At 50.6% G+C, this 27,152-nt stretch overlaps 1 protein-coding gene across 3 annotated transcripts in view; it reads left to right on the top strand.

Annotated features, from left to right (window-relative positions):
• MPP2 (MAGUK p55 scaffold protein 2) overlaps positions 1 to 20,331 on the top strand; it is a 28,514-nt gene extending 8,183 nt beyond the window's left edge. For 2 of the 3 annotated variants that reach the window (XM_077747712.1, XM_077747713.1), the window contains exons 4-14: positions 12,522 to 12,674; positions 12,807 to 12,956; positions 13,358 to 13,585; positions 14,315 to 14,446; positions 14,554 to 14,659; positions 14,752 to 14,820; positions 15,051 to 15,212; positions 15,879 to 16,081; positions 16,372 to 16,500; positions 17,754 to 17,902; positions 19,660 to 20,331. In XM_077747712.1, the coding sequence (XP_077603838.1) occupies positions 12,522 to 12,674; positions 12,807 to 12,956; positions 13,358 to 13,585; positions 14,315 to 14,446; positions 14,554 to 14,659; positions 14,752 to 14,820; positions 15,051 to 15,212; positions 15,879 to 16,081; positions 16,372 to 16,500; positions 17,754 to 17,902; positions 19,660 to 19,873 (1,695 nt within the window). In that variant the 3' untranslated portion in view covers positions 19,874 to 20,331. Of the gene's footprint in view, positions 1 to 12,521; positions 12,675 to 12,806; positions 12,957 to 13,357; positions 13,586 to 14,314; positions 14,447 to 14,553; positions 14,660 to 14,751; positions 14,821 to 15,050; positions 15,213 to 15,878; positions 16,082 to 16,371; positions 16,501 to 17,753 lie in introns of all 3 variants that reach the window. The other variant, XM_077747714.1, reaches the window with a different exon arrangement.
• The last annotated feature ends 6,821 nt before the right edge of the window (positions 20,332 to 27,152 follow it).

Raw genomic sequence — 27,152 nt, 5'->3', positions numbered from 1 at the left:
ACAAGGGAAGAGTTTGAGCAGAAACAGACGTGAGAAAAAGCCAGAAGTATGCGGGGGTGCGAGGCTGGAGCTTCAGGTGCAAGACAGAGTGTAAGCTGTGGAGACACTGTCAGGTTGTGGGGGCCCCGGGGGCTGCGCTGGGGGCTTGGGCCTTGTCCTGTGATGTCCTATGAGTGACAGGGGGCCTTCTGTGGGTTTTAAGCAAGGGCGGGATAATGGCACATGGTCATTTTAGGAGCATCCTCTGGCAGCTGTGGAGGGTGACTGGAGGGTCATGGTTTGGAGCTGGAAAGACCAGAGTTGCGGATGGCCCTGAACTAGCCCTGTCGTGACAGGGCTTGAGGGAAGGATGAAACAATTACTTAGGAAGTGAAGTGACAGTGCTTGGTGTTGGGTGTGAAAGGTGAGGGGCGGGGGGTTGCAAGGCACCCAAGAATCTGCACAGGGGAAGTAAGAGGCTGGTGGCGCCCTCAGCTGAGGGGCGGGGGTAGAAGGGCGCCCCCTCTCCTGGGTGGAGTCAGTGGAGTTGCAGAGAATCATGTGTGATTGCTCGGATTTTTCAGAGAAGGGGGGTGGGGCAGTTGTCTGCCGGAAATTAGGGATCAGGATTGAGCAGGGAGAATTGGAAATGAAGATTTGACTAATCGCTGAAGGGCAGGGAACGGGTCCCCACAAAAGCCAGGGAGCAGGGCTTACAGGGCCCCAGACTGTCCGTGGCAGATGCCCGGCTTTCGGGTTGGGGGCGGGCTCAGTCCCGGGGTGCCAGGAGGAAAGGGGGTGGCTTTGGTCCAGGTCTTGTGGGCTGTGGAGGCTGGGACGCAGGGGGCAGTGTGAAGGGGACTGGTGAGTGGGAGGGACTCAGCGCGTCACCTCCGGGGCCCAGACTCAGAGGGGCGGGGAGGGAGACCTGGAGGAAACAGAGAGGCAGGGAGGAAATGGAGGTGAAGGCCTGGGGGCTCTCCGAGGTCATGGAGTGTTTGGGTAGAGTGGATAACCTGGAAGAGAAGGCAGAGGTCAGAGAGAGGGAGGCAGGAAGGAGCACAGCCCTGGGAGGTAATACGACAATTTAGGATGTGGCTGCGGTGGATGAGACGGTCATTGACATTAAAGAGGCTCAGCAATGGCAGGTTTGTGTGTGGGATGGTGTGGGGATCTAGGGTATGGCAGGCACTGCAGTGGGAGAAGACCGAGGCAGCCCCAGGGTCTCAGGGAACGACAGTGGGGTGACCAGGATGTGGCACTGATGGTGCTGAGACAGCGGTAGAGGGTAGGACAGCCGGGCGGTGGCTCTTCCTCAGGGTAGGAATGGGGACTCTGTCACAGGACAGCTGTGGCTGCTCCAGCATGGGGTGTGGGGGAACCGGGCCCCACTGGAGGGAGAGAGCTACTCAGGGGACACTGTGTCCCGGGGACACAGCCTGGTCATGTGGAACGTTCTATCTGAAGACCTGGGGAGGTTGCTCACCACGGAGGGTGCAAGGGCTGAAATGGTCAGTAGTGGGATGTTCTGGGGAGGAGAAAACTGACCAGATTGGGGGATTTGGGGAAAAGGTCGACTGCTTTTTGTTCAGTGGTCAAGGACTGTATTCATGTATTAAAAATAAAAACAGAAAGGGGCCCCTGGGTGGGTCAGTCGGTTAAGTGTCCGACTCTTGATTTCTGCTCAGGTCATGATCTCACAGCTTGTGAGTTCGAGCCCTGCCTCGGGCTCTGTACTGACAGCTAGCTCAGAGCCTGGAGCCTGTTTCTGATTCTGTGTCTCCCTCTCTCTCTGCCCCCTCCCCTGCTCGCACTCTGTCTCTCTCTCAAAAATAAACAAACATTAAAAAAAAAAAAAAAGAAGAAGAAGAAATATATTGCTGCTAATCCCCTCCTCTTTTCCTCACTTCACCGGCTTTCCATCCCCGCAGGTGACCCCTAGCTTGAGACTGATAATGTCTTACCCATGAACGTTGGCCTATCTTGCCCCCTATGGGTTTAGATGTAAACAATCCATCCCTATGATGTGCGATTTCAAACTTTACATAATGGAATGATAATGTAAGCCACTTAGGTTTTTGAGATTTCTAGTTCATGGTATTGTAATATGGTTATTGACGTAAGTATCGTTGTAGATACAGACAGATTCATTTTAACTGTTGTGTGGATTCCAATATTTGAAATAGAGCCTAGTGTATTTACCGGTTCTCCTACTGAGAGAAGGTGTGTTGTTGACCTTCCTCTACTAAGCGCAGCCCTGGAACGAGTGTCCTCATATTCAGCTGCTTCTGCTCGTGTGTGAGAGTCTCTCTAGAGTGGACACTTGGCAGTGGCATTGCTGAATATGCACGTTTTGACCCTCAACACCTGTAACCTGCCAAAGCCGATTTCAGAGGTGGATTTATCAGGCCGTGTCCACCTCTGGGTCACGTTAGCTGTTGCTTCCACAGTGAGACTCTGGCCAGTGAAATAGAGAGCTTTTAGGAGGGCAGAATCTCGAGTGAGAAGGTCCCTCCGCAGCATGATTGCCCTTGATCGTGTTCGTCTTGGGTGTGTTTGTCTGATCCACGGGACGGCCCTCCAGTGAGGGGACTGCTGGCCGTGTAACAACATCACTCACCTAGTCAGCCTTCACTGAAGCAGCGAATATCTGCTGCGCGCTCACCGAGTCCCAGGCACAGTGCTGGGGCTGTGGGAATGAGTGGTCAGCTCCTTTGTTCTCGGGACGGAGTCCAAGTCTGATGCCCTGAGGCATCCCGGTACAGCCTAGTTGAGAAGTTACTGACAAACCATATCAGAGTGGAAATATAAACTCCCTTCTCCAGACTTGTTTTTGGGGGATAAGCTGGTCAGAATTTCCTCCCAAGAGATTCCCAGGTTGGTTCCAGATGCATAAAGCAAAACAGAAGCTAGGGCGAACCTTTCTTCCACTCTGAGACCCCCAGTATGAGGCTGACAGACCAAGAGGCCCCTGTGACTTCTCTCCATCGAGCTGCGGAACAGACAAGAAGTCCGTCTCCGTAAAGGCCTGTCTGAGCTCAGCAAGAACCCCTCCCATCCCTGGCCGTGTGACCCTTTGCAATGGAACTTTGTCACTTGTCTCACTGAGTGAGACACTTCAGTCTGGGCTTGACCACATGACCTGCTTTGGACAACGGGACCTAGTTCTTCTTCCTTCTCACAATTTTAATGGCTATGCATACAGAGATACATTTCCACCTTACCAGACAAAAGTGCTAGGATCAAAGATCCAGTTGTAGGGGCGCCTGGGTGGCTTAGTCGGTTAAGCGTCCGACTTTCGCTTAGGTCATGATCTCGCGGTTCGTGGGTTCGAGCCTGGCGTCGGGCTCTGTGCTGACTGCCGGCTCAGAGCCTGGAGCCTGTTTCAGTCTGTGACTCCCTCTCTCTCTGACCCTCCCCTGCTCACGCTGTCTCTCTCTCTCTCTCTCCTAGAAATAAATAAAACATTTAAAAAAAAAAAAAAGATCCAGTTGTAAAACCTTAGTTCTCTTGGCGAAGTGACCCACAAAACTCAGAAATGGTCAAGCCAGAACTGAATGTGGTAGCTATTAAGCCTCCTTCCCTTCTCCTTACAGAGTGGGGCTTGCCTCTCCCCTCTGGGGATGTGGGGACAGCGTGGGAGGGGCTGGGCTGAGTAGATCTAGGACCAGGGAGGGGCGGGGCCTGAGGGGACAAACCCAGAGAATAAAGGCTCTGGAGGGAAATCAAATCTGGCTGACAGATCATAAATCCAAGGGGTTGGCTGCAGACGACAGGTGGCAGCCTCAGCAGGTGAGTGACATCTGGGAGGGCTGACTTGGATCCAGCAGCAGGTGTTCCAACAACAAGCAAAGCCAAGGTGCGGAATCCAAGTCAGCTGACATTCAGAAATTCCGGCAAACTGTTGCCAGTGGGGACATCTGCCAGCTTGGGTAGGGGGAGCTGTGATCTAATCCTCATGAGATAAGGTAGAAAGAACATGGGGTTTGGAGTCAGAAGAGTCCCTGGTTGGCTGTGTGATTTTAGTATGTCTGACTACCTCTCTGAGCTTTAGTTATTTCCTTGGAAAAGTGGGGATAATGATGTCTCTCTTTCAGAGTCGTGGTGGGGATGGGGAAAGTCATGGATGTAGAGGGGCATTGCAAACCATGAAGAGTTGTTACCATGCAGTCTTGGCCGTTGACTAGAGTTCACTGGGAGGCCTCCACTCTTGTAATAAGGCTGGGGTGAGAGAGCCCTAAAAGAACGAAGGAGTTGGGGGAGGCGGTCACTGGAATAGAGACTCTGACCAAGGGACATGACAAGTGGAAGCTACAGTGGTGGGGAGCTCAGTGTATCAGTCGGTTTCTGCTGTGTAACAAACCATCCCACAATTTAGTGGTTTTAAGCAGCCATGATTCATCTCTCATGATTTTTTGGATGGTTTGGGTGGTTTTTCTGGTCTGGGCTGCTCAGCAGGGTGGTCTAGGACATTCTCATTCATACCATCTGGTGTCTCAGCTGGGAAGGCTGCAGTGTTTAGGATGGTGTGGTCTCTTACCTTCTAGGAGGGGGCCCAGGTTTCTTCACATGGCAGTCTCAGCAGCGAGGGAAGACCAGGCCCAAGTCCCAAGCACTGTCCAAGCCTCTGCTTGGGTCACATTTGCTAATGTCCCACCCACCAAAGCAAATCACATCGTCAAATCCAGATTAGAGAGTGACTTTCCCTTCTGGCACACCACACTCTGGGACTTCTTTCAGTTTTTGAGCTATTTAATTATAAGCATAGGTTCCAAATGAGAATTCCCTGTTTTCTGCCAAGATCAGAGATGTCAGAGTGTGAGGGCAGAGGGGAAAAAGAGAAATGGCTGTGTGACGTTTCTGCTTTTGCACTCTGCTTCTGGAGTTGTTCTGGCACATCTGCACCAGCAGCTGATGGATCAGGGTTCAAGTACCAGCTGCACTGGTAGCTAATTGTGTACTTGGCCCAGGCTTCTGGTCTGTCATAAGCTTGAGCCCATGCTGTGCCGAAGATGACTATCAGAGCAGAATTCAGCAAACGGTTAGTACAGAAATTCAAAACCACTTTCCTCGTAGGGGGCCTGGTGGCTCTCATGCTGCACGTACAAGTGTTGCGTGTACCAGGAACACGCATTCTAAAAACAGGTGCCCGGGTGGCGTCACCACAGCTGTGGGGGCGCCCAGGAAACCTTGACCAAAGTCCCAGGTGTACACCGATGAGTTGTGAAGGAATTCATTTCACCCACGCAAGCCTCAGATAATGGCCTTGGGACTCCTAATCTCACAGGGCCATTGTGACATTTAAATGAGATATTTTGCAAATGTGCTGCTTTACCTTTGAACACACATATACCCTGCGGCCCAGCAGTTTTGATCCTGGGAGAGACTCTTACATGTCCTCCAGGAGATACAGACTGGAATGTTCGTGGCTGAGCTGTTCACAATGGCAAAAACTTGAAATGATCCAGGTGCTTCCCCAGGAGAGGACACGAAACCAATGTGGCATATTTGCGTGACGGAATATAAGATAGTGGTTAAAACGAACAACGGTCATGTGCGAAAAAAAGAATGAATTATAGGAGAATACTGTTACGTGAAACATAATAAGTGAAACAAAGAGAAAATGTTATCTCTTATTATTAAACATGGGAGTCGATGTTAGCAAAATAATAGTGGCTAAAAGAATAGTGGGTAAAATAATATTTCACTTAATAATGTTAAGTGAAAAAAACTGGTCCCCCAGGAATTACATATAGCATAATTTCCCCTTGAGAAAAAGGTAAAAATCACTAAAAATGATATTAATCCTAGGAATATGTATAATGCATAGATACAATGAAACCATACAATGGGACAGTGGGGCAGGATGATCACAGGGCATCAAGATGGCAGTTTCTAGGAGGGGAATGGGTGGCTGGGCTACGTGGTTAGACACAGGATATTGTCAGGATCCTCATTTATGGTATGAGTGCTGGGTTCTTAGATCCTTGTTTGATTACTACAAAAATGTCTAATTCAATGCCAACTAAACTGAAAGGAGCTATGCACAAACCAATGATGAGAACCTGTCACAGAGCAAGGATAGGATTAATCCAGTTCTGAATTTTCGAAGTCCCAGAAAAGTGTGTTGTAAATTAGGGTACCTGTTAGATGTTCTCCTAACTGTTTAGATCACCCTGCTGTAGTGTTTCCTTCGTACTTGAATGATTAAATGTGTAAAGTTTTTTCTGGGCCGTGAAGGTTGAGCTTGGAGAGCTGTGCTTTTTTATCTGTGGGTAAGACGCCCGAGGCAGGCACAAGACTGGAGTAGACCAGCCTTCGGGGAGGAGTCATTAAGTGAGGGATGGGAGATAAGCAGCTTGGGAGGGGCCCTGGCTTCTGGCTTCCGGCTTCTGGTTCGGTGAGTGAGGGCCTCTAGGAAAATTTGTTCTCCCGTGCTAAACTGAAAAGAGACCTGCCAAAGTGGCCATTGTGAGATGGTTCTGTGCCTGAGGGCCACTGTTCGTTATTTAAAAAAAATTTTTTAAACATTTATTATTATTATTTTTTAATATTTTTATTTATTTCTAGGAGAGAGAGAGAGAGACACACACCGTGAGCAGGGGAGGGTCAGAGAGAGAGGGAGACACAGACTCTGAAATAGGCTCCAGGCTCTGAGCTGGCAGTCAGCACAGAGCCCAACGCGGGGCTCGAACCCACGAACCGCGAGATCATGACCTAAGCAAAAGTCGGACGCTTAACCGACTAAGCCACCCAGGCGCCCCTAAACATTTATTTTTTGAGAGACAGAGAGCAACAGAGAACAAGCAGGGGAGGGGCAGAGAGAGGGAGACACAGAATCCAAAGCGGGCTCCAGTCTCTGAGCTGTTAGCACAGAGCCCAATGCGGGGCTCGAACCCACCAACCATGGGATCATGACCTGAGCCGAAGTCAGCCGCTTAACCGACCGGGCCACCCAGGCGCCCCATGTTCATTCTTGAAATACAGTTCCTGGGCCCTGGACTTCAGGCATTGCTCCAGTCGCTGGTAACAGCAGGGAAAGCTTGGTGGGCTGTGCTGACCTAAATGACAGGCGTACATAGATTTTGATGGAACCTTCAGAGACATGTCTCTAGCGCCTGAGGAACATCATCAAGGAACATCAAGGCAAAAGTGGTTTCTTTCTTCTTATTTTTTAATGTTTATTTTGGGGGGGGAAATGCACAGGGCGGCGGGGAGGCAGAGGGAGGGAGAGAGAGAATCCCAAGCAGTCTTCATGCTCAGTGAGAAGCCCCACACGGGGACTTGAACCCATGACCACAAGATTTTGACTTGAGTTGAAATCAAGGGTCGGTAGCTTAGCCAACGGAACCACCCAGGTGCCCCAAGGCATAAGTGGTTTCTGAGTGCTACTCCTTTGTGCCTTCAATTGTGTGCTCCCCCATGTGCAGGAACGTTCTGCCCAGCCAGGCTGTGGGAGTCTGTCTGAAATGCTTCCCACCTGCCAGAGGCTGGTTTAAGTGACTGTGGGGCTAACGTGCCTCCCCCTGAGGGATGCTGTTCCCCTGGCCTGACTGGGGAAGAGAAGATAGAAAAGAGCCAGCCTTTACTGAGCACCTGCTGTGTGCCAGGCCCTGTGTGCATCTCCCTGAATCCTCAGAGTATCCCTATGAGGTGTTCTTAAAATCTCCTCTCATGGGCTTGAAAAACTTGTCTCCTGAACCTGCATCACTCATTGCTGCATCAACATGTAACAACCCATGACTAATCCTGCTTTATCCATACCTCCACCTACATCCCTCTCTCCTGAATTATTTTGAAGCAAATCTCAGACATAATTCTATCTGTATTTCAGTATATATACATAAAAGATATTCTTTTAAAAAAATAATCACACTACCATTGTCACACATGGAAAATTAAGCAATATTTTCCTATGGATTAAACACATTTTTAAAACATTTATTTATTTTAGAGAGAGAGAGAGTGAGACAGAGCAAGCAGGGGAGTGACAGAGAGAGAGGGAGACAGAATCTGAAGTAGGCTCCCTACTCCAAGCTGTCAGCACAGAGCCCGACTCTGGGCTTGAACTTACAAACCGTGAGATCATGACCTGAGCCGAAGTCTGACGCTTAACTGACTGAGCCACCCAGGTGCCCCCCCACCTCCCCGCTATGGATTTTTAATAAATGGTGTTGGGATACCTGTATTGTCAGTTGGAAAGCTATCCAAACAGATCCATTCTTATACTGTACATCAGAATAAACTCAAAGCAGAGATTTTGAGTGAGCAGATTGGAGATCTAAATGTGAAAAATAAACCACACATATCCTAGATGAAAACATGGTAGCTTAGCTGACTGACCCACCCAGGCATCCCTTCCAAACTATACCTTAGCATTCAGATGTATGTATTAATAAACTAAACTACATTTAAAAATTGACAGAAAAACGTAAGCAGAATCAAAAGACAATGACAATCTGGAGGAAAATATTTGCAAGAGATATCACAGATAAAGGGCTTATCTTTCCAACACAGAGCACATTTGCAAAATGGGACAAAGAAAAAACCAAGACCTGATAGAAAAATTGGCAGAAGACATGAACAATTTAGAGAAAAAGATAAAGAGACGCCCTTTGAACATATGGGGAGGTGCTCAGCTTCACTCCATAAGCAAAATGCAAATCAAGTCCTACCGAGAGAGGTTATTTCTCAGCCATGTGACTGGCAGACAGCAAAGGTTTGATCACAGGCTCTGGTCCCAAGGCTTCAGGGAAGTCTCTCATCCAAAGCTGGTGAGAAGACAAAGCTGCCCGAGCCCTGTGGAGAGGGGAGTTGTCAATATCTAACAAAACCAGGGCACCTGGGTGGCTTAGTCGGGTAAGTGTCTGACTTCGGCTCAGGTCATGATCTCACAGTTCGTGGGTTTGAGCCCCACGCCGGGCTCTGTGCTGACAGCTAACTCAGAGCCTGGAGCCTGCTTCAGATTCTGTGTCTCCCTCTCTCTCTGACCCTCCCCTGCTCATGCTCTCTCTCTCTCTCAGAAATAAATAAAACATTAAAAAAAAAAATCTAACAAAACCGCAGTGTATCCACTGCTTGATCCAGGAATTTACATGGAAGGCTTCTCTGCGGATAGACAACAGCTGTGCTGGGTTATTCACTGCAGCTTTATTTGTATGAGTGAAATATTAGAAACAACCGAAATACTCATGAGATTGGCTGAATACATTACGGTACTCCGGTCATGCAGTGAGTCAAATGCAGTGATTTCAATCAAATAGAGTGATTTCCAGGGTATATTGTTAAGTAAAAATCAAACAGCAAACCAAGTCAATTAAAAACAAAACAAAACAAGGAATCAAAGAGTGTGTGTATATAGGGTTCTACCTTTTATGTAAAAAAGAAAGAGAAATATTTGCATATTTATGTGAAAAGAAATAGGGGCTCAAACCCGTGAACCAGGAGATCATGACCTGAGCCAAAGTTGGACGCTCAACCAACTGAGCCACCTAGGTGCCCCTGAGTTTACTTTCTATATAGATTTAAAATGATCTTTCTGAGAGAGAGAGGGGGGAAGGGGAAGAGGGAGAGAGAGAGAGAGAGAGAAAGAGAATCCCAAGCAGGCTCCACAGTCAACATGGATGCTCCAAGACTTGGATGCTCAACGGATGAGCCACCCAGGTGCCTAGATTTAAAATTTGAACCATGTAAATGTTGTAAATATTCCAAAAATACAAGTAAATTTAAAAGAATGAAAAAAAACCTCTGAAATTAAGTGCAGATAAGTGAATCTGTTCACATGTTAAATTGTTAGCATAACTATACAGAAAAGGGAATTAATTCTAGTCACTTTTGCTCACAGTATTCTGACTGTAATATATTCTAAGGGAGATATATTTTAAGGCTGTGCTACAGTAGCCACTACTACAGTAGCCACTAGCCACATGTGACTATTTATTTAAATACTCAAATGAAAATGAAAACACTTAAATAAACTGCATTGCTGATGCAGAATTAAAAATTCAGTTTCTCAGTCCTACTAGCCACATTGCTCGATGGCCACACGTGGCTGCCGTATTGGACAGGATGGATTGGATGGATATAGAACATCTCCCTAATGCTGTAAGCGCTTTTTGACTATTCTGAGGACAAAAGGAACTGCAGTTTTACTTGCAAGTCAAAAACAACTTTTAAGTTTGTGATAGGTAGTCACAGTAGGTTAGCAATTTGAAGTCTTCTCAAATATTGAAGGATGGAACAGATAAGTAAATATATTCACATATGGGGAGATACGTTCTCCCTGAGGGAGAAGGGAGGTACAGATATGGAATGGGAGCAGAGGAGGAAAAGTTTGCAGAGTTAGATTTTAATTGAAACTCTCAGTGTCAACTAATGGTTACTAAAGAAGTGACATGCCAGAGGCAATGAGCACTGAGTGTCCAGATCTTGGTTTCTAAATACCACTCTCTGCCAAAAGGAATCCAAGTTCCTTGGAGAAATTGCAGAGCCCAGATCTGGGGTAGGGAAAGGACAAGTTGAGCCCATGGCAGAAGGAAGAAGGTGCTCAAGGACTGATGGGAACTTGTCAAAAGGACACGTTTGGAGCTCCCACTGGACAAATTTGGGATAAACCGAGACCATGAAGATAGTGATGGTGGTGGATTAGAACATAGAATAAAAAGAATCCATAGTGATACAGAGAGGGGAGTTTAGGGGAAAGGGAGGTGGGGTGGGAGGGAAAAAGGATAAGTTCTTTCTTATAGTAGAATGCCAACTCATACATGTAGAAGGAATAATGGAGTCAGAAAATAGTCACACGGTCTCAAGGTGTGGGAAAGACACGAGATTGCTTATGTAGAACTCTTGTCAAAAATCATTAACCTGAGTCTAATGGTGTAACAATCAGAAAAACCCAGTTGTGGGGCACGTTACAAACTACTTGCCTGAGCTTAAAAATGTCCCAAAAGACTAGAAGTCACTGGGATCCAGTCTAGATCAAAGGGGAGTAAAAAGATGTGACAACCAAATGTAACAGATGGTCCTTGATGAGATTGTTGATTGGAAAAAACAAAAACAAAAACAAAGCCCCCGAACTAGAAGGGATATTTTTGGGACACTAGCCAGTATTTAAGTAGAGACTGTCTATTAGATAATATTATATCAATATGTCTATGTTGAACTTCTTCCATGTGCTGATGGTATTATAGTTTATGTAGCTGATCTCCTATTTGTTCTTAGGTGATGTATGGTGAAGTATTCCAGGGTGAAGTGACTTAGGTCTGTTTTGCAAATGGTTCAGAGAGAAAAAGAAGTCTTCCTTTATACCTTTGAAATGAGACTCCTTACTTCCTGACCCAACTCACATAACTCTCCTTGCTGGGCTGGTCACTGGTAAAAGCTTCCTCTCCCCTTTTCAGAGCACCTTGTCATGGAGCCCAGAGTCAGTAAAGCAACAAGTAGGTGCAAGGTCCTCTCCTGGTACCACGTGCATTTGGTCCTGGAGCAGCATGGGTTTGAACTGTGCAAGTTCACTTGTCTGGGCTTCTCTCAATAAATAAAGTACAGTGCTGTAAATATGTTTTCTCTTCCTTATGACTTAACATTTTCTTTTCCCCATCTTACTTTATTGTAAAGTATATAATAAGTATTGTAGAGTACAGTATATAATAATGTAACAGAAAATATGTGTTAACCAACTCTTTTTTCTTTTTTGAGAGAGAGAAGCAGGGGGAACACTCATGTGAGCAGGGGAGGGACAGTGGGAGAGGGAGAGAGAATCCCAAAAAGGCCCCACATCCAGCACAGAGCCTGACATAAGGGCTCGATCCCACAACCTTGAGGTCATGATCTGAGCTGAAATCAAGAGTCAGGCACTCAACCGACTGGGCCTCCCAGGCGCCTGGACCAACCTTTGTTATCCATAAAGCTTACAGTCAACAGTGGGCTATTAATAATTAAGTCTTCCTGGAGTAAAAAGTTATACGTGGATTTTTGACTGTGCTGGGGTTGGTATGGCAAACTCTCATGTTGTTCAAGGTCTGTTATATTGATTTCTTGTCCCCTCCCTCAGTGGGTGCACAAGGCTGAAGGCCTGGAGACCCAAGTTCGGATCCCTGTGACCTTGAGCAAGTTACTCCACCTCCCTGACTGCTTCATCCCGGGCTATAGGATGTCCAACACCATGATGTTGGGTAGAAGAAGCTGTCCTTGAACTCACATGCTTATAGGGTCCTGGGAGGCTGGGGATCGCTTGATAAGTTTAATGGCCTTCTGTGGCATGGGGATGGGAATGTTATCCTTTGTACTCTCCCTTACCTACCTTGGATCCTAGTCACCATTTTGGGGGAGGAAGGAGAAAGCAAGGTGTGCCTGCACGCTCGTGTGCTCCTGGCTGGGTGAGCGAGGGTCTGAAGCTGATGTTGGAAGCAATGCTGAGAGCGGGGTCTGAAGTCAGGATTTGAGCCGCGCGGGGGGTGTGGGGGGGGTGTGGAGACAGTGTTTGGTAGCCCAGGGTTCTTGGGAGAGCCACCGGTGTCACCTGCACCGCCCTCACCCACTAGGCCCACGAGCGGCTGGAGGAGACCAAGCTGGAGGCCGTGCGGGACAACAACCTGGAGCTGGTGCAGGAGATCCTTCGGGACCTGGCGCAGCTGGCAGAGCAGAGCAGCACCGCCGCGGAGCTGGCGCGCATCCTCCAGGAGCCTCACTTTCAGGTTCCGGCCCCGGGGCGTGGTGTGGGCGTGGCCTGGGGGCGTGGCGTGTGGGCTGCCGCTGGGAGAGGCGCGGGCGGGGAGCTAGCGCCAGGGGTCACTGTCCCACGGTCCCTCTTTCTACCACCTCCCCAGTCCCTCCTGGAGACACACGACTCTGTGGCCTCGAAGACCTATGAGACCCCCCCGCCCAGCCCTGGCCTGGACCCCACCTTCAGCAACCAGCCGGTGCCTCCCGACGCGGTGCGCATGGTGGGCATCCGCAAGACCGCTGGAGAGCATCTGGTGAGGCCACCAAGCAGGGATGGGGGTGGGAGCCGGAGGGATGGGGACGGAGAGGAAGCAGTGGGGCCCAGATCTGCCCCAGAGAGGGCTGAAGGGGAAGGTGGCACCAGCTTTGCCCAGGGCCGGGCCCACGCAACCCAAAGAGACCGCGCACTGTGGATCTGAGCTGCACACATAACACGTATGTGCCAGGACCCTCTCCACTCCGCCCACCTTCCCTCCATGAGTGCCCCTGTACGTGAAGGATTTGGGCAGAAAAGTGGAAAAGGAGGACCCTGTGAGTCCGGGGTGGAAGGGGTGAGGATGGGAATGGAGGGGCTGTTAGGAAACCCTTTTGAAGATTCTGACTCGGAGCAGCTGGGGGCCTCATTGGATCACCCTCCCCCCCACCCCCGCCCCAGGGAGTGACCTTCCGTGTGGAGGGCGGTGAGCTGGTGATCGCGCGCATTCTGCACGGGGGCATGGTGGCTCAGCAAGGCCTGCTGCACGTGGGCGACATCATCAAGGAGGTGAACGGGCAGCCGGTGGGCAGCGACCCCCGAGCCCTGCAGGAGCTCCTGCGCAATGCCAGCGGCAGTGTCATCCTCAAGATCCTGCCCAGCTATCAGGAGCCCCATCTGCCCCGCCAGGTAGGTGCCTCCACCTACCTCCCCACCCAGCCCACAGCCCAAGGGGCAGCCAGGGCTCCCAACCGCCAGGGTCACAGGCCGGGAGTGGGAGTCCCCATCTCCTGCATACCCTTGCATTGGTCTGAGTCTTGGGCACTCATATGCAGGTGCAAGGAACGTGTGCACATTCAAGGCCCCAGGGTATGAAAATAGGCACCTGTATTGATGCAGCCCCAGGCTTGTCTGTGTGTACCCTGTTTGTGCATGCGCGATGTTGAGTTGCCAGCTGGCCTGTACTGCTGCCTCCTTATTTTGGATGGTGGGTGGGGGTCTGGCTGCTCTGTCCACTTTCTCCTGGCGGCTCTCTAGCCGTCTGCCAGGGCCCCCTGTTCCAAGGGGTGGCTGTGGGTGGACTGAGGGATCCCCTACCCAGTGATCCTGTCTCCTCCTCAGTGGGTGGGTCCATGGCCCCAGCTGCCCAGAGGCCCCATCAGTCTTCGTCCTTTTGCTCTAGATGCAGAGGAAGGCTGGTACTAGGGAGCCAGCCAAGGGGGCCTGGGGGCATCATGCCCTTACTAAAGGGGCCATGCCAGAGCCTCTTTGATCTCTGCCAGGGTGTGGGGAAGACGGTGGACCATGTGGCACTCCCCCTCCCCCAGAGGGGGAAGTGGGGCAGGGGGCTGGTCTGAGAAGGGTGCTGACCTCCAGCCTTCCCTTCTTGCTTTGACCCTCCTCTGATCCCTGGCCCAGGTATTTGTGAAATGCCACTTTGACTATGACCCTGCAAGAGACAGCCTCATCCCCTGCAAGGAAGCCGGACTGCGCTTCAGCGCCGCAGACTTGCTGCAGATTGTAAACCAGGATGACGCTAACTGGTGGCAGGTGAGCCCTTGGGTCTGTCTCTCCAGGTATGGGGTGGGGGTGGGGAGCTGAGTGCCCCAGGAGGTGTCTTCTCACTCAGGCACATCTTTCTCCCTTGTCTGTCCCAGGCCTGCCATGTAGAAGGGGGCAGTGCGGGGCTCATCCCCAGCCAGCTGCTGGAGGAGAAGCGGAAAGCCTTTGTCAAACGGGATCTGGAGCTGACACCCACCTCAGGTATGAGCCCCCCCCGCCCCCACCTCATAACCCCTAATCTGGGATCTCAGTCAAGCCTGCCTGGCCTCACTCACCCATCTCCCTGTGCCCAGGGACCCTATGTGGCAGCCTTTCGGGAAAGAAAAAGAAGCGAATGATGTATTTGACCACCAAGAATGCAGGTGGGTGTTGGAGGCCCCCTTCCCCGTCCTCCTCTAAGATGCCGTGCCCCCTCCCACCCCCACCAGTGACTTGTTGGTGCTGATGTTGCCAGTCCCGCCCCCAGGGCCTGCCTAGTCTCTCTCTGCTGCCCCCCCTCCCCCAGCCCTCTTATGCTTGGCCTCCCCAAGCCTGGCCTGGCCCCACCCATGCCGCCCGCGTAGCCTGACGCACGCCTTCTCTCTGCGTTCAGAGTTTGACCGCCACGAGCTGCTCATTTATGAGGAGGTGGCCCGCATGCCCCCCTTCCGCCGGAAAACCCTGGTGCTCATCGGAGCGCAGGGTGTGGGGCGGCGCAGCCTGAAGAACAAGCTCATCATGTGGGATCCAGATCGCTACGGAACCACCGTGCCCTGTGAGTGGGCGCTGGGCCCTGGTGGGTGGGGGCAGGGAGCAGGGGCTGCCCTGGGGGCTGGGGCTGGACCGCAGAGCGGGCATCTACGTGGGCACCAAGGCAAGTGGTGCGTTTGAGTGAGGCGTGGGGGCAGTGCGCCCTCTGCAGGTTGGGGGGGAACTGCAAGCTGGAGAGGGATCGGGAAGCTGTCCTTTGAACTTGTGGCCCGGGTGGGCTCTGCAGGCTTCGCCTTTCCTTCTCCCATGTTTCACTAACTGGAAGCCCAGCTGGGAACTCATGTGAAACAGGGCTGTGTGTGGCCTTGTGGAAGGCGGGGTTTTCTTGGTGACACAACCAGCCTGGGTGGTGAGGGCCCCTGGTTCCTGGAGGCAGGAACCTGAACGCTGACCCCAGATCTTCTTGACCTTGGTGTGTGGCTTTGGGGTGCATCTCGCCCTCTCCAGGCCTCAGCCCCCCATCTGTGAGTCCTACGTTGGAGCAGTGACCTCTGAAGGTCCACTCACTGCCTCGAAGTCGTGTGTGGCAGTGGTGATGGTGAGGGCGCGGGGTGGGGGAAGCAGCAGCACTTTGAAGGCAGAGGGAGGCCGCACCTCTCAGGCCACATGAGCACGTGTGTCTGAGGTGGTTCAGCCTGCCTGTGCTCACGCAGCCTCTCCTTCCCCCTAGACACGTCCCGGCGGCCCAAGGACTCTGAACGGGAAGGCCAGGGCTACCGCTTTGTGTCCCGTGGGGAGATGGAGGCCGACATCCGCGCCGGGCGCTACCTGGAACACGGCGAGTATGAGGGCAACCTGTATGGGACGCGCATTGACTCCATCCGGGGTGTGATCGCCTCTGGCAAAGTGTGCGTGCTGGACGTCAACCCCCAGGTACCGCTCCAGCCTGCCCGGTATTCCCCACCACACCCCCCCATTCTGCTGCACCCCCCCCAGCACTNGCTCCAGCTAGGGACCCACCTAGAATCTCTTTCTCACTCTCCCAGCCCCCCACCCAGCCTCTTCCAGCTTCCCCGTCCCCAGCCACCTGCCAGTTGTTCCTCTCCCATCCATCCCCAGGTGCCATGTCCCCACCCCCCCAGTCACCCCTCCCCCCAGCTACCCTCCTCCACCTTCCAGGATGCCCGTGGGATATACTCTCCCTCCCCCTTCTTTTCCTGCAGGCAGTGAAAGTGCTGAGAACAGCTGAGTTTGTTCCTTACGTGGTGTTCATCGAAGCCCCGGACTATGAGACCCTCCGGGCCATGAACCGGGCTGCACTGGAGAGTGGGGTGTCCACCAAGCAGCTTACGGTGAGGACTCTGAGGTGCAGCGGGAGGGGTCTGGTGGCTGCCTCGGGGGAAGGCACGCTGGCGCTGGCGCTGATGAGAAGAAGGTGGTGCTGGGGAAGGAGAGAGAGCGCCACCCAAGATATCAGTGAGGTTGGACTCCTGACTCCCACTTTATAGGTATGAAAACAGAGATCCCAGCAAGGAAGTGAAGTGCCCCAGAGTCTCATAGAGTCAGGGATACAGCTAGCCTGGGGTGCAGGAGCTCTTGCCAGGCCTGCCGCTCTGCCCACTGCCCGGGACAGAGTGCTTAAGGGAGCCCGGAGGGCCAGTGGGAGATCTATAGGCAGAAGTGGGCCAGACGTTATTTACAACTGGAGGGAAAAGCTGAAGGGAAGGAGGAGGCTGGAGGCTGGAAGGATGGCTGGAGGGATGAGTTAGCATCAGGGAGGAGGCTGGGAGGAGGGGCTTCAAGTCTGCGGTTACAGGACACCGGGGCACCTTCCTCTCCCCGCCATCCCCTTGGAGCAGCCTTCTCCCGATGTAGGGTTTGTGGAACTCTGAGCTCAGGGGTCCCTCTGCTGGCCATATCTGGTACTGCAGTCCTCAGCCCCCTGGTCAGAGCCCCACGCAGGCCCGGGAGAGGCTGTCTGGGCTGGGCTCCCCTCTGAAGTCCCCTAGCCAGCTGGGGCCACTGGGACAAAGCTGGGCCAACCCTAGAGCTTCTGCCTCTGATTATTCACGTCACTATCCAAAGTTTCCTTCCCACCCCTGCTCAGCCCCTGGCCAGCTGATTAGGCGTGGGGTAGCCGTGGCCCAAGGTAGAGGCATGCGTGGGAGGTGCATCTCAGGCGCCCAATCACACTGGAGGGACCTCTGACTTTGGTGTCAGGCAGATCCTGTGCAGCCACTGGCTGACTGGGTGACCTCTTTGTACCCCAATTTTCTCTGTCGGAAATGAGAAATAACTAGTCCTGCTTAGCAGAGCTGTCACGAAGATTATGTGGGTTGCAAAGCAGTTAGTGCCATGCTAGGCACTTATTAAAGGTTATTTCCTTCCTACTTTCCTTCTTTTCACCCATTTGTCTGTCCATGGCTGCAGGAGAGCTGCCTTGAGACCTGCAGTGGCCCCTCCTCCCTGGCCAGGGAGCCTGTACCTGATACAGCAGGGCTCTGGGCAGGCGGATGGATAGGGGAGAGGCTGTAGATTCCCTGTGATGATGGGGGGGGGTGGATTGGGGGACACTGATGACTGAGAGGTCCCCTTGTGCCAGCAGGAAGCAGACCTGAGGAGGACAGTGGAAGAGAGCAGCCGCATCCAGAGGGGCTACGGGCACTACTTCGACCTCAGCCTGGTCAACACCAACCTGGAGAGGACCTTTCGTGAGCTCCAGGCGGCCATGGAGAAGCTGCGGACAGAGCCTCAGTGGGTGCCTGTCAGCTGGGTGTACTGAGCCTGTTCATGTGTACCTCACCCCTCTGGGTTGTGACCCAGAACCCCGAACCCATCCCCCTCCCCAGCCATGATCCTTAGCTCACATCCCTGGCGGTCTGGCTCTCTCTGGGTGATGACTCCTAGCGGGGCCCTAATCTGGCTTCGGCACAGAGGCACATACTGCCAAGGACATGGGTGTTCATGGGGTACCTCTGTGCCCAGGTGCTGCCTGCTCCCCACGCCCACTGGCCACCAGATGTCCCTCTCTGAGGGCCAGGCTGTGCCCAGGAGTGTGTCAGAGTCACCTCCCTAGCGTTCAGTCCAGAGAAGAGAAAAGCTGCTTTGGGACCATCTGGTCAGTAGGTACACCAACCTCCGCCCTCCGGGCAGCTCTCTCCAGGTCTCCTAGGACTGGCCACGCCCACTCCATTCCTGGGCTCCTCCCGCCTCTCACCCCTGTGGCCTAAGGAGCGGGCTTTGGGCTGTTTCCAGACTGGGGAGTGCAGGTCCCGACAGCCAGGCAGGCCTGGGCAGTGGTGCCCGCCTGAAGGCTGGGGGAGCCCTGAAGGCTGGGGGAGCCCGAGCTTGAACCAGCAGGGCCGTCCCAGCTCCCGTGGAATCGGGCGGAGTCCCACAAGCGGACCCTGCCCTGTCCTTCCCTCATCCACAGCTTTTCACTGCCGAAGTCTCTCCACAGACTTCTCCAATGTGTCCCCCACGGATCAGCTCTGCTCCCCTGCACTGGGCAAGGCCAGCAGGGGTGGATGGGCTTAGCAGCAGGGGTAGGGGTGGGCGGTCGCAGGGAGCCTGCTACTACTGACCATGGCCCCTGGTGGGGCACATCTGGGCTCCCTGTTCGTGACCATCATCCATTTTGGCCGCTCTACTGAGGTCCTGGGGCTGCTGAGCATGGGTGCAGAGGGGACCTTGTGAGGAGGCCGGGGTGCGGGGGGCACGGGCTCCGAGGAGGACATTTGTGCTCTACCAGCTTCTTGTTGAACAACTCCAGGGGGCGCTATTCACAGTGTCTCGGCGCAGCTTCTGTTCCTCATGCTGCGGCACCCGGTCTGTGTTTGTGTCATTGGTGTGTGTATCAGTGTTGGTTTTTGGAGCAGAGAAGCAAAGGGTTGTTTTTGCTTTGGTGGTCACTTTTGGGGGCCCTTTTGAGGGGGTTCCCCATCAGCCCCCATTTCTTATGAGACTCTTATCCCCGATTCCAGAGCCTTGGCCCCTCCCCAGATGTCTGCCTCCACCCCTCCCGTTGTTCCCCTATCTTAAAAGCCACCCTCCAGTCCTTGGGGAAGGCAAATTGTGTAAAATAGGAAAATCCCTTTTAAGAAAAGCAAGAATGCCGTCCTAGACTTCCCCAGGCATTTGTCCCTCGTTCTTCTCTGTGATCCTGCCTGGGGTCAGCCTGTCCTTGCCCGGGACCACCCCATCGCCCCCACCGCCGCCCCTGCCACCTGCCCTCGGACTTTCCAGTTCTCCTGAGTGTCTAATCGGTCTTCGCTGCAGGTTCAGCCCAAGCTGGCCCCTGAACCACTGTGTGCCCATTTCCTAGGGAAGGGGAGGGAGAAGAGACAGAATATTTATTACAAAGTTAGAAATATATTTATTATATGAGGGATCTCATTTGCATTTGCATAGGATATGCAAGTGAGATGCCAAGGTCAAGCCTGCTCCCATCTCATTTGCATAGCTCTGCATTCACTATGCAGTCACCTTTATACTCCTCTTTTCCCCTTCAGCCAGTGTTCTTTTTGTCCTCGCTTCCACTCCCCCTTGCATCACCCTTACCCACAGCCCATGGGGACCAGGAGTGGAAGGAAGAAGGGCCTCTGCTCTCCTGCTGGCTGGCCCGAGGCAACCAATGGTATCCTTTGCCAATTGCCACCTCCCGTGGAGGATTTGGGAATAGGAGCAGCTGAGAATCTGCTGGTGCAAACCCCCCACCTTGGTTAGCCTCCAAAGTACCCTGATGGAGAGACCGTATTCCACGGGGGTGGAGGGAAGCTGGCATAGGGCGCTGGGCACCTTGCTGGAGGATTGGCACCTGGCCCTTTAGGGCAGCTCTCCTGTGTTGATGCCATTCTGCTACCTTCACCTCTAGTGATGCCTGGGCAGCTGGGCCCGGTCCCTCCTCTCCTGTCTTCGTCCCTCCCTGAACTGTGTCCTCCCTCCCCTGCCCCGCCCCCGGCCCAGGGCTGGGTTGGAACAGGTGTGCGCCCACCACGTTACCTCTCTCCCTCCCTGGACACTTGTATTTGAGGCACCTCGGGATAATGAGGACTCTGCCCCCCACTGTCCCCGCTCGGTGCCAGCCCGGTTGCCCTTTCCCCTCTCCTCTCCCTCAGTCGATTCTTGAGCTTTTGCCCTGACTCGTTTTCTTTCTTTTCCTTTGATTAAATGTGAAAACAAAGGCTTCTGGGCTCTGTCTGTCTTTGGTTGGGGCCCAGTGGATGGATGGCTTCCAGACAGGGTGAGAGTGGGGAGCCCCAGCACAGATGATTCTGGAATGGAAGTCAGAGTGAATTGTCCCGTGTCCTGTGACGTCTTCTAAAATTTCACATTCCACCTGGCCCATCCCCAGAAAATGCTTGTTCTAAATGGCCGTAGGCAGGAGCCTGTGAACATTCATGGGGGCCAGGGGATCCCGGGACTCCATGGCTAATCCATTTCACTTCACCTAGAACTTGCTGTGTGGGGCAGGCCCCTGTACCTCTTAGGTTCATTCTCTGTAACAGTGGCACGGACTCTCTCAGCGCTAATGCTAAGATTGGTTCTAGGTGCTCGGCCGTACATGCCGTAGAGAGCTGGTTGAAATGTCACCCAGATGTCACCATGGGTGTGTGTGTGTGTGTGTGTGTGTGTGTGTGTGTGTGTGAAATCCTTCAGGGTTAAGGCATCAGCCTTCCTTCCCAGCTCGATTTCTTCAGGGGAGCCCAGAATGTTCACTGAGGATTCTCAGTAGGGGGCTCTAGCTGTTTGCTTCTCCCCGTAACAACCAAATGTGGAACTGGCTTTCTTCCTTTGATTTCCCCAAAGCATCCACTCACACAAGGGCAAACATGGGGCCGACTTCACTGGTGATTTGGAGGCAAACATAGGGGCTTATGTCTTCCACCTAACAGCTCTGATGAGAATTTAGAATTGAATATTAAATACCTCAACTCTGAATGCTCCCTGATCGTTCCCAGCACATAGAATATTTTTCTGGTCAACCTTTGTCTTTGGGTTCCCCTGCCTCCTTCCGTGTTGCTGGACCCCCTTCCTCTCATTTTTGAACAACCTTTTTCCCATCTCCGGGGAGTCCTTGGAAAATGAATATTTCCTTACCATACCTAGCAACCCCACACTTGTATTTTTGTTCTAATCCAGTGGTTTTCAGTCCTGGCTGCACATTAGAAATGCCCGAAGGGTTCAAAACAAAACAACAATTGCCTGGACCATACTGCAGTTCATTTAAATCAGAAGTTCTGCAAAGTTGACTGCTGTAACTAATTTAGCTTTATTATTAATTTCTCGCTCACATCACATCACATGGGAATTGGGTGGCACTTCTAGCAGTGACTCAGAGATCCAGCCTCTTTCCATTTTTGACACCATCATCTTTACAAAACAGGCTCCACAGATGTCTCGGAAGAGGAATAAAGGGTAGCATATGACTCAGGGACTTTATTGGCTAGGCCAGCCTGCCCACATCCATTGGCCAGAATCTCATCATGGGTCCCTGGATTACTGCAAAGGGGCCTGGGAAATGTAGTTTTCCTTGGTACTCAGGAAGAGGAAATGGGAACTAGCCAGTCGGCCAGGCTGGGCGTGGAATCTGGGAAGCCCTATGTTTTAAAAGCTTCCCAAGTGATACTAATGTGTAGCCAAGTTTGCCAACAACCACTCACCTATTTTTGCCAGAACCTTGGGAGTGGAGGAAATCTTTTAGCCCTGAATTGACATCAAGGTATTTTCCTAATAAAGACACCTGAATTTCTTTTTTAAATTTTTTTTTGAGAGACAGACAGACAGACATAGCATGAGCAGGGGAGGGACAGAGAGAGAGGGAGACACAGAATCCAAAGCAGGCTCCAGGCTCTGAGCTGTCAGCACAGAGCCCGGCGTGGGGCTCAAACTCTTGAACTATGAGATTATGACCCGAGGCTGAAGTCGGATGCTCAACCAACTGAGCCACTTAGGCACTCCAAGATAGTTGAATTTCTAAAAGGAATTCTGGTACCATTTTAAAAATTCTTTTTCCCTCCTGGCACAGTAGCCTATGGTTAGTAGAGCAGAATGGATTCTTACCATATTATAGTTGGGAAACTGACCGAGAGAGGTGACGGGCTTTGTCCACACAGAAAGTCATTGGCGGAGCTGGAACAGGCTCCAGGCTCTGAGCTAGCTGTCAGCACAGAGCCCGAAGCGGGGCTCGAACCCACGAACCGTGAGATCATGACCTGAGCTGAAGTTGGCTGCTCAAACTTCCAAACCGTGAGATCATGACCTGGACCGAAAACGCTAGTCAGATGCTTAACCTTAATGGATTGAGCCACCCAGGTGCCCTACCAGTGTGCTTTTAAACAATGAGGTTGTATGTAAAACAATTTTTGTTGTGTTGCTGAGTTTGTAGGAAAGGAACTATCCAAGGAGCAAAGAGGAAAGGTGGCATTACCCTAAAGGCAAATGACAATATTAGCATCACATTTGGAAAATTAAGTCTAAAGCCAGGGGCAAAGAAAGGCCACCTGAAGTTCTGGTAAACTAGGGAGCTGGGAAGGGGCAAATCTAGTACCACGTTGGTATTGCGTCCTGGACCCTGACAGAAGCAAATGCAAATCCTCTCTGGGGGAAAGTATCCTCAATTTCATCCCCCAGGACTGAAATCCATAGATTGAAATAATCCAAACGTGAGCTCACATGGTGAGATGCACAGGAACAAACCACCATGAATGGTAGTCAGCATAAACAAGGGCATATTTCTATCTCCAAGGACCTTTGATATTAGGTACCAAAGGTAAATTAAGTATGTGCAACTATTTAGTGGAATAAAAGGTGGCATTACAAAAATTAACAAGCAACAAGGCTCTAGAATGACCAGTCAGAGTTGAAAGAGAACGATCCAGGACTTTTAGAAATAAAAAGCACAATGATGAAAATAAAAACTAATTGGGAGGGGGTTAGCAGCCAATTAAACACAACTGAGTAGAGATTAGTGAACCAGAAAGTCGCTCCCCTATGTATGGTGCTTGGACCCACAGCTCATCCATCATCAGCCCTGAGAGCTTGTTAGAGAGACAGACTCTCGGGTGCCACCTACTGGTGACCTGCTGAATCAGAAGCTGCCATTCAACACGATTCCCTGTGATTTGTAGGCACATTCAAGTTTGAGAAGTACTAAACTGGGGGAAATTACATAGATTCAAAACAAAGAGATAAAGAGAAGGGAGATATGAGCGAGAGGTAAAGAGATATGGGAGCGATAAAGAAAAGGTGTAGAAAAAGGTAACTCTGGCTTGTGGAGAGATATTTGAGGAGAATTTCCTAGAACTGATGAAAGGCATGAACTCGCATATACAAGAGTTTACACCCAACAAGAAAAACAAATAGCTCGTGGCCAGGAGTGAACCTGCAGGACATCAAGACAACTGGAAAAGCAGGCTGTGAAAAAAGCTAGGTCACAGCAATCAGTCTGACAGCAGATTTCTCAAAAGCAACACTGAAAGCTAGAAGAGAAAACCATAGTATTTCCAGAACGCTGACCGAAAACAGCGGTCAACCTCAAACTGTACACCCAGCAAAACTCTTTCAAGAATTAGGTGGAGTAAATCAGTTTTCAGATAAAAGTAGAGTTTGCCATGGAACTTTTTAGGGAATTTGAAACTCAAGAATGTAAGCCAGTGGCATCCATGTAAAATAGCAATTAACAACGTCTGGGTGGCTTGGTTAGTTAAGTGTCCGACTTCAGCTTAGGTCACACTCTTGCAGTTTGTGGGTTTAAACCCCAAATTGGGCTCTGGGCTGACAGCAGAGAGCTGCCTCATCCCTGCTGTCTCTCAAAAATAAACAAACATTTAAAACAATAACAACAACGTCTAGTTTGTACTCATTCCACAAAGAAAACTCATGCTCCTGCTGAATTCTACCAAATGTATAAAGAACTATTGGTAATTTACACAAATTCAGCCAGAAACTTGAAGAGGAGGTAATATTTCCCAGCTTACCCTGACACCAAACCCAGACAGAGTCCTTAATAACAAAATAAAACTACTGGCTAATATTCTTCGTGATTAAAGTAACACCAAGGACACAATGCTGGGTTAAAAAAATTTTTTTTAAATCTTTATTTATTTTTGAGAGAGAGAGAGAGAGCATGAGCAGGGGAGGAACACAGACAGAGGGAGACACAGAATCTGAAGCAGGCTCCAGGCTCTGAGCTGTCAGCACAGAGCCTGATGCGGGGTTCGAACTCACGAGCCATGAGATCACGACCTGAGCTGAAGTCAGACACTTAACTGGCTGAGCCACCCAGGTGCCCCATTGCTGGTTTAACATTAACATTAGAAAGTCAAAGAACAGAGTCTTTCTGTCTTTTGACTAAAAAAAAAAAAAATATGATCATCTCAATAGCTGCAGAAAAATCATTGAGAAAATGAGTATCTATTCTTCATTAAAAAAAAAAACACAAAACTCTCAGAAAACTAGAAACAGAAGAGAACCTTCCCAACCTGATAAAAGATGAACCCCCTACAGACAATATCATACTTTTGGTGAGAGACTGAGCGCCTTCCCCCTAAGACTGGGGACAAGGCAAGAATGTTTGCTTTCAACATCTCTTTTTATTTTTATTTAAAACATTTGTTTTCATGTTTATTTATTTATTTTGAGAGAGAGATAGAGCGTGGGCAGGGGAGGGGCAGACAGAGAGGGAGAGAGAGAGAATCCCAAGCAGGCTCCGCACTTTCAGCACAGAAACCGATGTGGGGCTCAAACCCATGAACCGTGAGATCATAACCTGAGCCGAAATCAAGAGCCGGATGCTTGACTGATGGAGCCACCCAGGCACCACTCAACATCTCTTTTTAACATTTACTAGAGGTTTTAACTGATTCAAAAAGGCAAAAACAAAAACAAACAAGAAAACAGAGAGAGAGAGAGAAAGAATAAGGAAAGGAAGAAAGAATAAGAAAAAGAAAGAACAAAAGAGAGAGAGAGGGAGGAAGGAAGGAAGGTGATCCAGATTGAATGGAAGCATAATCCTATCTATATTCACAGATGACATGATTGTATGCACAGAAAATTCTACGGAATCTACCAAAAAAGCTATTAGAACTAGTGAGTTTGGCAAGATTGCATGATATAAGATCTATACACAGAGATCAATTGTATTTCTATATACTAGTAACAAACGATCAGAAATTAAAATTTAAAAGGCAACACAGTTTACAATAGCCTCAAAAAACATGAAAAACTTAGTGATAAATCTGGTAAAAGATGTGCTGGCCTACAGGCTGAAAACTATATTATAAAGTATTGCCAAGAGGACTAAATAAAGTTATCCTTCCCTCATGGAATGGAAGAAATCACTTTTGTTAGCCTGTCAGTTCTCCCCAAATGAATCTATGTATTCGATGCAATCCCAATCAAAAATTCCAGCAAGCTTATTTGGGAGTTACAAAGGGATAAACCCCAGGGTGCCTGGGTGGCTCAGTCGGTTAAGTGTCCAGCTCTTGATTTCAGCTTAGGTCATGATCTCACGGTTCTGTGAGTTCGAGCCCTGCATCAAGCTCTGCACTAACAGTGCTTAGGGCTCTCTCTCTCTCTCCAAATAAGTAAGTAAACTTAATAAAAAAGGGATAAACCCATGTGATCCATTCAGGGTGAGCAGACTTGCTGCTCTTGCACTAGGCTTGGGGGTGGGGGCGCTCACACTCAGATCCAGCCCCATGATGCCTCCGCCCGCTGTAGCCCTGGGTGCCTGTCACTTCCGCAAAGTGCTACAGGTGGAGAGCACATCTCAACTGCTCCGGAGGTGCCTGAAAGCTCATCGTGTCCCTTCTACCTTCTCTGCTTCTGTTTTCTCTTTGCCTATGAGCCACCACCTCCTGGATGAGCTTAGAAAAATCTCTCCTGGGGCGCCTGGCTCAGTCCATGAAGCGTGCGACTCCATCTCAAGGTTGTGAGTTCAAGCTCTGTGTTGGGCGTCGAGATTACGTAAAAATAAAAACCTCTTTAAAAAAAGAATTAAGTAGGAAATGAAAGTTGTATACACAAAATAATTGTAAGAGAACAATAGCAAATGACGTTGAGAAAAAAAAATGGAAGGAAATACAACAAAACGCAGCAATGATGGTCTCCGGCAGTGGGGAGTCTAAGCGACTTGTTTATTTTTCTCCTCCTCTCCCATTTTTCTAACTTTCCTATACTGAGCAGCCCCTTGTTTCATTTTTTAAAGAAAACGGACAAAGAAAATATAGCAGTTCTGTTATTCTACCCCCGCCCCTCTCCCCTCCCCAGGGACCTGGACTCAAGGTCACCTTCAGGCTCCTCTAAGGTTCCCGTCAGGGTCCCCTCCTTCCTGCTTTCAGAATCCCACCTGCACCCTGTGCTTTCTGACCCTTCCCTCAACCCCCATCCTTAGGCAATTAACCCTTTCTCAACTAGGAAGGAGCCAAGCTTTTCTCCATCCTCCTTCTAAAGCCTGGGATGCATGTCTGGGTGGGGAGCTGGGAAAGGCAACCATCCCTGTCGGTTCCAATGCACACTTGACCTGGGCCTGGACTTGGACAGGCCCAGGAAAGCCCTCATGGGTGATGGTGTTGTGGGCAGAGCAGCCCTGGTGTGTGTGGGGAGGGGGATGGTGTGGGGGGCAGGTGGGAGACCCTACACACCACGTGGAGACTCTAAGCTGGATGAACCTAAAAATTTAACAAGCCCCCTGGTTCTCACACTCAAGTGTTAGAGTCACCGGACACTTGTTAGAAATGCAGAGTTTTGGGCCCAGCCCCGGAGATGGTTTTGGTAGGTCTTAGTAGATCCCAGGAATCACATGTTTAAATTAAATTAAATTAAAATTTTTATGGGGGGGGCCAGAGGGAGAGAGAAAAAGAAAGAGAGAGAGCACGAATCCACCTGAGCTGACATCAAGAGTGAGATGCTCAACGGCCCAAGCTACCCAGGTGCCCCCAGGAATCCCATTTTTTAAAAATGTTTTATTTATTTCTAGGAGAGAGAGAGAGAGACAGCGTGA

Source organism: Crocuta crocuta, unplaced genomic scaffold (genome assembly GCF_008692635.1).
Source record: "Crocuta crocuta isolate KB4526 unplaced genomic scaffold, BGI_CrCroc_1.0 scaffold289, whole genome shotgun sequence".
Classification (NCBI taxonomy): Eukaryota; Metazoa; Chordata; class Mammalia; order Carnivora; family Hyaenidae; genus Crocuta; species Crocuta crocuta.
The sequence above is the reverse complement of the archived record's forward strand: the minus strand, read 5'-3'. Positions and strand labels throughout refer to the sequence as shown.